At 49.3% G+C, this 12,080-nt stretch overlaps 1 protein-coding gene across 1 annotated transcript in view; it reads left to right on the forward strand.

Annotated features, from left to right (window-relative positions):
* The first annotated feature begins 2,426 nt into the window (after window positions 1–2,426).
* Window positions 2,427–12,080, forward strand: part of LOC100899239 (ATP-binding cassette sub-family G member 8) — a 33,616-nt gene continuing 23,962 nt past the window's right edge. Inside the window, exons 1-2 of the mRNA XM_029112785.1 lie at window positions 2,427–2,479; window positions 5,742–5,799. Coding sequence (XP_028968618.1) covers window positions 2,427–2,479; window positions 5,742–5,799 — 111 coding nt within the window. The remainder of the gene's footprint in view (window positions 2,480–5,741; window positions 5,800–12,080) is intronic.

Raw genomic sequence — 12,080 nt, forward strand, 5'->3', positions numbered from 1 at the left:
TGGCTCGCGGATTTTCACCGAGAACATCATTAGGTGTTGTCATTTCCCAGTGAAACCCATGGGTCGTTTCGAATGACAGATTCGATGGGACGATTTCGGTTCTCACAAGCGCAAATCTCAATCGTCACGGCGCTCACGTTATCGAGTCCAGGTCAAAACTCATTCGGAATTCCCATTCCGACGGATAATACTCCACAATATTAACGTCACTTATCAGAATAATCTATTTCATTCTTTGATTGAATATTCATGAGCCTACTGGAAACGACGTCGACTTCAGAAACCTCATTTTATGACCATTCTCGTTTTTCGACCGCGGAACTTAATCACTTGGGAACTTGATTTCTCGCGCATCAGACCGGTGGCCCCGCTCACCGTAATGGGAGCCAAATCGCATTGAAAGAGCTGATGGCTCAACTGGCAGGGGGAGAAGCTCCTGGCCAGCAGAGCTTGGCGCGAGTCGATTTCGGAGCGATACGAATCGAACACTTCCGTGGAAGATAACGGGCGATTGTAACTAGTACTGATGAGGTCGATGAATGTTGCCACCGTATTGCGAGTGATTCCGCGTTCAATCTTCTGGAAGTCCTCGTCTGGCTGATCACAGCCCTTTGTTCAGCTCTACTAGAATCGGACTGAAGACGTAAGTGGAGCCGCTCCAACGCGAAGTGCGTGACGAAATCGCCCTTCAGATCGCTTCGCTAAGTAACAGCGGGCTCAAATTCATTAATTTCATGAGACAGATGAGCTTGATCTGCGGCCAGGCGAGGATCGAACGCAGCGCCGGCCATTCTCTGCCGGAGCGATATGAGTTTCTGGAAATTCTTCGAATGGTCGCCACGAGAGAAAAATCTGTCGAATTGCATCTGTGAAGGTGCTTCGAATTATGGAGTATCTCGATTCGGGATCTTCTTTTGATTGTTTCGTCGTGTACCTTGTCTTTCCAATCGGTCACTAGTCCATTACGATTCTGTTTCTTCTTTTTCGATTCGATCACGAGAAGAAAAACTCAAGAACTTCTGCGCTTTCGGCTCATTCCGACAATCGTCGAAATATTGATGGCCGCTTCCATGAAACCAATTTTCAAAACATCATAGAAAAAAAATGAGCGCCTCAGATGGATGGATAATGTTGTGTTCATCACCTCCCGACCTCGTCCGCAGCAAAGACACTGGAGTGGAAAGTGTATTCGCCGAGAGGACTACAAAGCCCAGCAGTGTGTCATACGTCCCCAGTGATAATGATGGTCAGTGGCAACGATTGTCAGACCTTCACACAAGTGGGGTCAAGCGGCTAACAACGCTACCGATTCAAAACACTCATTTGAGAGTCTCTCTTACGGGAATTCAACGCCCACCGACCAATCCGATAGAGAACCCAAGAGACTATGGTGTTTTTTCTCGTGGCAAAAACAAAACCCCCCTTCAGAGTGTTTCGATTCCGAGGCTTGCGTCACGGCAACGCGACTCCAAGTATTCAAATCTTCGTTTCAGCAATTGAAATCTCACTGAATTTCTGGCAATAAAGACTACTTTTTTAGTAGGCTGTGCGGAATCCGAAGGCCTCGCAATCTTGGTAGGTGAATAAGTGTCCTCTCGAGAAGTTTACGAATGTCTCGTTTGAAAGTGTTCAAGTTGATATAATCGGAAATCTAAGATCGATTCACTTATGAGTTCTACAGAAGAGCGGGGACTTTATCTACTGAGCCCCGAATAAATCGAACTTGGGAACCGGGAATGGAGCAGAAAAGTTTCAACTTGGCGTCGCTCTACCGAAGGTCATCGGAGGACGCAGAGCTAACTCGAGAGCTCAATCACAAACGTTGCTCTATCTAAAGCTTCGGCACGGCAGAGTGTTTGAAGGGAGAAGGGCTCTTCTCGATCTCATCCGCACGAAACAGCATTCCAACCAACCTTCTTGCAATTCCTTGAGAAACGATGCACAGAGCTGAAGTTCCTTCAGGCTGTCGCTGAAAACCGAGTCAGCCCAACTCATGTTGGACGTTCTGGAGAGTTTCGATCGACACGACGACATTGTCGAACTCGGAATCTTCACTCGAATTCGCTCTGAACGCTCGATACAGCGTGGATATCAAACGGGACTGTCGCGAGCCAGCGAGCGTCTTGTCTGACCGCGAACGTCGTCGGAGCCCACACTCGCGGGCCCGCGGTTTACGTAAGTCAGGGGAGTTGCCATGCAGAGAACGTGGGCAGAGGATGTCCCACCACTGATTTTACTTTCCACCGAAAAGCGAAAGTGGATGTTTCATAGTCGACTCATCCGCGTCCCAAGACACCGTCGTTTTCTGAAGGCTTTGCACTGTGCTCGATCCATCTCCGATGTACTGAATAACGGTATTAGTGTACGTCTGGGAGATTTGATTGGTTTTCTGCAACTCGTCAACTCTGTGTTCATTTGGGAGCGCCATGTCGACGAATGCAACCCTGCGGAGCCGTGTCAACGCGTGGTTGGCGGAATGGTATGTGGAGAATCGAACGTGTAGATATTCCGGACGACTTCGTTGAGATCGAATAGGCAATTTCCAGCGAAGTTTCCGGCTTTGAGGTCGACAGACGACAATCGTGAGCGTGCGGTGTGAGATACATTACGGAATGGGCATATGAGAAGACGTAACCACGGTGACGTGGCCGTTAATAACTGCAGGCAACTATTGTTTGGGAGCGATTGCTCCGACACCATTCCTCACTGACAGCGGCCGGAACTTCGTCCCGCTCTGTTGACTGGATTGATCCCTCGACTATTCGTCTGGAATTTAGGGTCGAAATAAATAGGAGCGACATCAACGGAAGTTTTATCGAAGTTCGGAGGCTTCGTTCGAGAAAACATGCCGTAGAAGCGCGACCTTCTTGCCCCCACGTCAACCCACAGACAGAAGGATCCGACTTTCTCATATTGTCTTCCTCGGAGTTTTCAGCCAAGCTGAATAAGTTGCATACTTCGACATGATAGCACAGCGCTTTTGCCGAGGCTTGTTGTGGTGATGGCGACGAGAAGAGTTAACGGCTCTCGCACCTCTGAAATTCTGAGGCTTCATTCTGTCGGCACCAAGTCGCGTTTCCGCCAGTTTCACGAAATAACGCTACCCGGAGCGAGAAAATCGAAAAAATAGTAGGTTTTGAAATGAATTCTCGTGGATGATAGACGTGTGATTGTTTTTGAGGTAAACACGCTGTTCAAGGTTCCATTGACTGTCGGACCCAACGCGAGACAATTCTAGTCCCATGTCCGCGATCGTCCGAAAAAGAATGGTGAATCCCGCCGCTCACTCATTGGTCTCCCCGACGCGATAGCTCGCAAGTCTGAGACCCAGAGCGGACTCGGAAACTCTCCGCTGGGGCCGATTTTCGAAACGAGCGAACGGTCAAGCGTAACATCTGCCTGCGGGCCGAGATGGTATGATCGGAGCTTTGTATCTTGTTCTCGAAAGCGATGAGGAGAGTTGTTTTCTTTTTGTCAAATTCTTTCGCGTTATTCAGAATGTCGAGGAAAAATAACGAATAAGCCCACCAAGTTTCCCGAAGGCACGGCGTACGGATCGGACTTCGACGCCTAATCGGAATGCTACCATTGAAGCAATGACGGATCCAATGGCAAATGGTTATGAGATGGTTGTGGTCTTTTATCCTGCTCTACGCGGAAAACCCTCTTTCGTTCACTTTTATCATCATTCGCTATCATGAAGAAAACTATGTGGGAGGTTGAAGGAACCAAAGGGATCATATCGAATTTCCAGCTGGAGTAATTTGCTCGTTTTTCGCGAGTCGGTTCAACCACTTTCCGGTCCATTCACGTTTGTCTCGAAGCTTTGTCCGTCTTTCGGCTCGTTTTCCCACATCTGAGGAAAAGTTCATATCCCAGCTGAAATCGGCTCGAGGTCTGATGATGGAAGCAAATCGTCTTCTCAGACAATAAAATATGGAGTGAATCGATCAGTCAACCGATCAATCAATCAACCAATCAATCAACTAACCAGTCACTTCAAGCGGATGGACCGCTGGGGGAACGATTTGCGACTCCTTTCCGGCGGAGAGTTTTTCCGCAACTCGATGCCTGAATTTCCGTCATTCGATTCGTCCAGCAAGCATCTGGAACTCCCCCGACCGAATGACGCCGAATCCGCCCAAAGTAGATCCGAATAACGGAATCTATTGTAGGGGAGAGTCGTACAAGGCCGATTCATACAGCACATCCCTCGCCGAGAGGAGACAACTACACAAGATGCATACAGAGCCAGGGGCCGGAATTCTATTCGGATTTAGAGCCCTCGCGATTCATAAGCTTGCATTCCGACCATATCTTGAATTGCGCGTGACTCCTAGTCAGAGAACCCTGTCAAACATCCAGGGGATCGCGACCCGGACTCCGCGGGTGGAATCGTGAATTTTACCTCGGAGGCTACTCGAGCTGGGCTGACTGAATCTATTCGGAGAAAATTTTCACCTTCCGTGAATTCTCTGGGAATGTGACAGATGTGCAGTTACGACGAGATTCACGACCAAGTGACCATTTGCATTGGGTCCTCTCCTCCGGTCGGAAACGTCAGGAGCGCTCAGCACCACGTCGTTGAGAGTAGCGTTGAGAAAATTCGCCAAATGATTCCTCCGCCATTTGACGCGACATTCCGACAAACAGATCCTCGCTGCGACGACCGAACTCACGGCAAAACGTGACATCGATGCCTTCCGAGCGCCTCCGATGTGTGTCGCAGTTCGTCCGTCAGAAATCTCACCAACGATTCTACCTCACGTCGTCGTTCGCGGTCGACGGCTCCGACGCTCGCTTGGTTGACGGACTCGTAATGGAAGACGTATCTATTCGCTCTGAAGATTCGACCACCGACACGATTGCCTTGCACTGATATAAGCGGTTCGCACGGAAATATCAAAAATTCAGATCTCGAGTCATCTCGGCTAGTATGTGGATGTCTGCCGAAATGAATTTTCTTCCACGGTCTGATTCACTGCACCTTTCTCGCCACACCTAAAAAACACCCATCTGATACCTGTCAGAAAATAGAATTCGATGAAGGACCCGATCAGCCGTGAAACAACCGGCTCCTTCTCCAACATCGATCCCGGTGCATCCAAAGCGGAAAATTCACGTGTGTTTTTTTCAACTATTTCCTTTTTAAATCCGTTCGACGACCCTCAGTCGGTCGTCCGTCTGAGAAGAGACGATCGTACCCTCGAACGATCACTGGCCCAGTCGGAAACCGTTTTACGCGAACGCCGGTCTAGGAATAACATCAGAAAACAAAAACGAAAGCGGGAATCGTCGCTCCTCAATTACAGCGGACTCTCATCCCTAGTCGCAATGTGCGCTTCGGCTCAAGGCTTGAAACCTACGAAAAACATTCTCTTGATGGTTTCTTTGTTTTTCTTTGGGATGACCTTTCCTCGCGAGTTCGAAATGATCATCGTCCAGTCAAGAGCAATCGTTTCCGTTAGTTGACCTTGGGAAATGATCCCGTCGATCCATCTTTCCGGAATTGGATCTCTCATTTCGCTCCCATTGTTGTTACGCTCCTCCAGATACCAAGTCGACAGCGGAAGTCCGCAGCTTGAACCGAAAACTTGGCACCGAACGTTAGTCTGCTATAGAATCACAGCCATACCTCTCGACTATCCTCGGACCAGTCGAGCTCCCGTGAATTCCAAAACAACAGATACGTATCGATAGTTCTTGACAGCAGACGGACTAAAGCAATCGGAAAATTACAGGGTACCGGACGAGGCTTCCGACTCTTCAGGGGCAGAAAACGCTCTACCGCTGCCAGATGTGAGTACCGTCTTGTATGGACAGCCTCGTTTTGACTTTGAACACTTCCAGGTTTGGTTAAAGACGTACAATCGGCTATATTTCCCCGTCCAATACGCTGGCTTTCCTGGCCGCGAACGTCACTGCAGCGAACATCCGGTTAGCTCGTGCATTACGTGAACCCGCCGGATGGGTCATTCGCCATGCTCGGAAACTTGCGCTTAAATATGATTTTTGTAATATCGCTCAGAATCGGGATCATCTTCCGATCAGTATCGCTTATCAGATGGATGTTCGAGATACTATGGATATCCTCTCGCAACGCAGTCAGTGCTCGCCGGAAGATTGCGCACCACGCCGGCGCTTAGTCATTTTAGACGGGAATGATGATGATGACAACGACTGCTACATAGTCAACGACGGCCTGTTGATGCAAAGCTCATCTAGTCCAACCGAAGCCCGCGTTAATATCCCAGTGAGCCAATCCCCCCTCTGACCCGAGCCTTGACCGCCACGTTCGCCGCTTGAAGATGGGCAGGCAACACCTGAAGAAAGTGCACCGCAGAAGAGCGAGCCCGTCGTGGTGCAATCGGCACACAAATAATTCATTTGTCTTTCCGAGAAATTCCCGAACATCAGTGCATCATCGCGAGTGATCGACAAGTCATTTGACCGATGAACGAGCTGACGGTCGGTTTTCGCTGCAAGCTTGCAGTTCAAGCGCGGCCGTCATTTTCTGCTGGAGAGGAAAAAGAGAATACTGCTGTCCTTCTCGACATCCCCATCGCCTTGTTTTGCGCCGCCATTCGCCCAGGAACGTGATGTGCTTCATCCATCATGACCTTCGTGTCGAGTTGAGGAAACTAATTACTGAATTCTGCGGATAGGCTTTTGTTGACGTTGGATACAGGTTTTTGATGTCTATCTGATTAGCGTGACGGTGACCGACGCGACGTCGACGACGACTCGATCGATGCATTCACTCAGTGACCGATCGATTGGCATTGAATGTTCAAAATATCGGATCTCGGTTACATCGCTTATTGAGGAAGCACAATGGCCATCCGTTGTCTATCGGGTCGTGCTCCATCAGACTTGGATCTAGGATCACGGATAGTCTATGGAGACCAGCCTTCACCTCGGGAGAGAAGGAAGAAAACGGGATCTCACGTTTGACATTCCTGCACGGCGAGAGTCTCGCGATAATTCCCAGAGAACGCTGCCAACATTCCAACTCATTGTACAACATTATAAATATCGACCTACGAGAGCGAGTCGGTCGTGATCCGGGCTCTTCACGCAGGCCGAAAATCCGCATTGGCACACGGTGTCGATTTGTGATCAGATGGCTTTTCCGACAATTATTCCTTGAGCAAGCGTTGCTCAGCGAAGTCTCGACGTGTACGGGCATGGCACCACGTGCGATATCCTAACAAAGAGCTGGATAAGGTGACGAGTTTGCCTAATTCAATTCCTTATTCGGGGCGGTCGGAACGCGCATCAAGAAGTATTGACGAGTACCGATGCGCCATTTCGGCAATGAACGAACGGTCGTGCTTTACCCACAGGAACAAGAACAACATTTGAAAGCACAAAAAGCGGTCGGTATCGCTGTCGGAAACCCTATCGTTCGGAACGGTCGCGCATCCCTGACCTTTGCTTCATTGATTATCTCCCGATCACAGTACGAGATCATGGAAATGATGCGACGTAAACAGCAGGAATGCGTTATGAGGTAACTCAATTAATGTCCGTTTTCTAAATTTAGTCCGTGCACTTGATGATTCCGTGCTTGCGCGTGTACTACCGTTCAGCGGTGAATTCTCGGTCGGAATCGTCCTGGTCCGTCGTCGGCAATTCGATACGCTGAATCAGTCCGAAGCGCGAAAAAAATCGCGGTGGAACGAGTCTGCGTTCACCGAGGATTCGGGCCCGGTCACGTTTGAGCGATACAATATCTTGAGGCTATCGATTCGGGTAGGGGAGACAAAGGAAGCTTTGCAGTTTGGAAGATTCTCGCCGGAATGTCAATGAATGAAAAAAAAAAGAATATTTGAAACAGATTGTACCGAAAAGTCTGGAAGCTCTTTCTCCGTGTGCGTTCTCGGTGAGGTTGCGAATCTCGCGGAGCGATTTCGGGAGAAGGTGCCGATAAGGAGTTGAGCATCTTTGACTGAGCGGACGCGATTCTCACATGGTATGCGGAGTCGATGTCCGACATAGCGAGCATTCGCCGTCCTTTGATTTCAAAGTCAGGGCTCTCAACAAGTGGCACCGATGAAGACATCTCTCAGAGACGTTCTGTATGTACATCCCTCTACTGCTACGGATGTGTTCTTGACAGCCTCATTTTTGATTCCTCGCAACTTCACAAAGAGTCGATGAACGCAACAAACGAAGCAGGCTGTACATTGCCGGAACACATCGAAACTCCTTGCTGTCAATCCAATCACACAACAACAGAGTTGTTCGAGCTTCAATTGTGCATTTTCGTCGGCTTTGACTAACGATTGGAGCGGCCATTTTTTCCGCTTCGGAACCGAACGGTCCCGGTGACGGTGATCTGCTGGAGTCCGGGAAGCTCTTCACAATAATTCGGAGCGGCTTCCGAAAAGACAATACGGCATTATGACTGCCGTTGCGGCGGTCGTCGCACAATCGGAACGCAAGTCAATCTCGTTCAAAGTCTAGTCCAACTGGTGTCCCCGTAGTTTCGGACAGATCCGAGCGAGGGGACGCGATCAGAACCTGTGTCACAACAGGTATTTTCTCCATTGCCGAGTGCAATCACCCTGATCCTTGTTGGACTGGGATCGCGAGCTCATTCATACTCACATCCACATGATCGCGGTCATCATCGACACCTAGGATACGACCGGCGTCAAGAGCTCCGAAATCAATCCTCATCAATCCGTCAGGTTGGCCAACAGGCTGGGCGACCGAGTGAAACGCGCGGAGCAGGATCATTCGACACCTTCCAAGCAAAACATCGTATGACGTTTTTGCATATCAAACGCATGTGCGGTCCTGGAAAGCCGTTTGATTCACAACTTTTTATCGAACGTCGATTTCAATCTGTCCTTCACTCGCTGTCTCTCGCTGAAGTGTACCCCGGCAATTCGAACAACTCAACACTGATGGGCGTATGACGATCGTCAACTCGCCGTCGAGAAAAGTTCCCCGGACCGCAGCCGGACTCGATGTCATCGAAAATCGCGGCAAACTTTTCACTGGCAACGCTCAATCGGTCGAAAGCCGGCGGACGAGTCCCAGACTTTGATCCCATCACGGGACAATTCATACGGGGAAGTGCACCGCGGATCAGGTGACGCGTACGGGAACGGAAGAACGAAGACGACGACAACAACAACTGAAAACCACCCAAAAAAATGAAGTTGCCGTGTTTAAACCTAAATCGAAAATATCTCATGGAAGTCGAAGCGTCGAGCCCCATGGAGATGTGTAGACAAAAAAAAGTAACAAATCGTTGCGGATTCCCCCGTGGGGACGCCGAATCCACCGGACCCGTCCGATACTAGGGGACAAAAATAGCGACATTTGTCAGCTTATATTCCTCCGCGAAGCGGAAAACGTTCTGTCAAAGCGCGAGTGTCAGGAAGCTCCATGCACGTCGATATCGTCTAAAAATCCTCGGACTCATAGAATAATCAACAATTTCGCCCTCTGGACGGAAACATTTGTTGAGAATTCCCGATGAATAATCTGGCAAGTCAATCCCTCCATCCCCTGACGTCTCCGCTCCGATCGAATAAGGCCGAATAACAATGGAATCATAATGGAGAGGTTGTTCTAAAAGTATCGGTACAGCGAGGGATTCCATGTACATAATCTGTTTCTACGACTGTCGGTAACGCGCCCCGATACACCTCTGTCCAAATTTCTACCCTCCTTGCATTTAATGTCCCCATCTCTGATCGCCGATTTATCTCGTCGCGGCAGCTGAGAAGGCAACTCCCGAGGTTGTGAGCGAGACGGAAAGTTCCGAGGATATTCTTAGAAGGATCTGGGTCCCTCTCCAACATACCACATGGCCAGTGAGGTCAATCCCGCGGACAGTGCGGCACTGATTTCGATTCGTATCATTGCAGTGCGATCGCGAAAATTCTCCATTCCTCAGCTGTGTTCTCCTTGACTCCACACAGGCGCCATATATCTTCCATCGGCTCAGAAAGAAAATTACCTCAGAAAGTTTGAATGAATTCCGTCTCCGGATGAATATATCAGGGGAAGAATTGCAAAAAGCCGGAAATGAGCGAAAGCAGTCCGAGAAGTCGTTCGGAAAAGTCATGGTTATCCGCCGTACGCTCCTTGATCATAACATTCGGCATGACGTCAAACTCTGAACTTGAGAAAATTGTGATTCATCCAGAACTTAGATCGACATCCGGGGTCTCGGAGCGCCGGTGTAGGGATTCGTCTGTAGAGCTCAAGCTCGATCGCGGAGTTTTCTCGTGACAGAACTAGGAGTGGGAAGCTCAAGCAAGCAAAACAATGTTTCGTGCTTCCGACACTCAATCATTCTTCTCTGCGAATGATCGCCGTGCCTTCGAGCCACTTAGGAATGATTGTTGGAGCCATGTGGAACAGAAGTGGCTCTCCTCCAATTTTTTGTAGTTTCATAAAGGCCATGGAACGGCGCGAAAGAGTTCCGAGATGCCTTAGAGATGGATTCATCTATCACCGAGAGCCACGGCGATTTTAAAAATACGACTGCAACGCATTCCTCAGCGAATTATATACATGCTAATCAGGGCTCGCCCAGGTGACGATGATCTGAATTTCCTCAGCTCGCCACAAACAGAGACTTTCAATCCCGATTCATTGTTGTTGGAACTCAGATGGGTTTTGTAGCCGGCGGAGCCTTTCACCTTGACCATCTGAAGCAGAACAACAGTATTCCACGCAGTGTGCAAACGAATCCCTCTTGCCTAGAAGCTTGGGGCGTTTTTCGGGCGAGTTAATAATCGCCGGGTACACCTCCGCGCGGCCCCCAACGACGTCTCATTTCCCGTGGGCGGTTGCCCGCTGCGTCTCAAACTTTACCCTGTGAGCAGTGTCTTCGTAGTTTGATTCACTTGCTAGATTCAAGCAAATCTGTGCTCAGATAGGAATCATCATTCCTGGAAGAGTCTTGATTTTTCGTCAATCCATCGAGATATCGCTAATTTAGGAGTTCTACGTGATGGTCCCGTTGATGCTCGAATGGATAGTCCACCCATTAAGAGTCTGGGCAATCGACAGGATCCGCTATCACTTCGACGATAGGTTAGCATCTTCAGCGATTTCGAGCAGCCGGCGTCTTTTAAAAAATCATTGGACGGAATCTGGCTCGAGATGTCCTCCCGAAGCGTGAATGAAATCATCCATTGAGACATTCGACCGTACCGATGATCCTTTCCAATTTGGAGGGAAACGTGCCTGGATCGGCAGACGGGTTCACGGGAGCCATCGACTTGAACGGCTGAGATTAGTCCCGAAGCCGACGGTCTTCAATGGGAGTGAAAGCGATCGATGCACTTCACGAGACCTTGTGCAAGAGAAGGCATTCCGAAAGACAGGTGTGATGAGACCTCAGGGTAGAATCGTCGCGCATCGGTCATACAAGTCGTAAGTGGGAGATTTGCGCCGAGAATCGATTAAGGTCAAGCCTTCCAAAAAAAAAATGAAAGACTGCCATCCAGTTCTGCACATGTGAGGAAGGACTCCGAAGTGTGGGACAAACGCCAGACGGGGCAAGTGCTTTGAGACAGTCGCCCAAATGCCGGGCGTTGTCAGGAACGGTATCTGGGAGCTCTAATGAAGTCTCCTGTAATTGTTTTTGACATCTGTTCACTTCCGCATGAGTTAAGTAAGTCGGAGGGTGAGGTTCAGGAAACCTGAAGATTCTCTGCCATTTTTAAACTAGGTAAGCCCTCGCGTTTCCGTTTCGTTCCAGAGCTCTGGAGCTCTATCTTACACCCAGGAGCTTCGGCTAATTCTGCTGTATTCGGCGCTGTTATCATCCCGACCGGAACACCATGAGACCTTTCGGCTTGGTATTCCTTGACATCTGAGTCATCGTTTAAGATTAAGTCAAACTCATCTTCGACACGCCTCTACTATTCGTAACTTGCGTTTCGGTGTCTCGACGCGATGAATAGCACCAAATGGTAACGAATCAAAGCTTCTTTTCACCGCTCACGTCTCCACCCGCGCATTGGTCCCGACCCCACGTTTATGCAAAGTTTTCGTACACCGCAAGGGTACCGGTATGTGCTAACATTGCGTAATCTAAAGCGAAA

The sequence above is a fragment of the Galendromus occidentalis genome, unplaced genomic scaffold, assembly GCF_000255335.2.
Source record: "Galendromus occidentalis unplaced genomic scaffold, Mocc_1.1 scf7180000077527, whole genome shotgun sequence".
Lineage (NCBI taxonomy): Eukaryota > Metazoa > Arthropoda > Arachnida > Mesostigmata > Phytoseiidae > Galendromus > Galendromus occidentalis.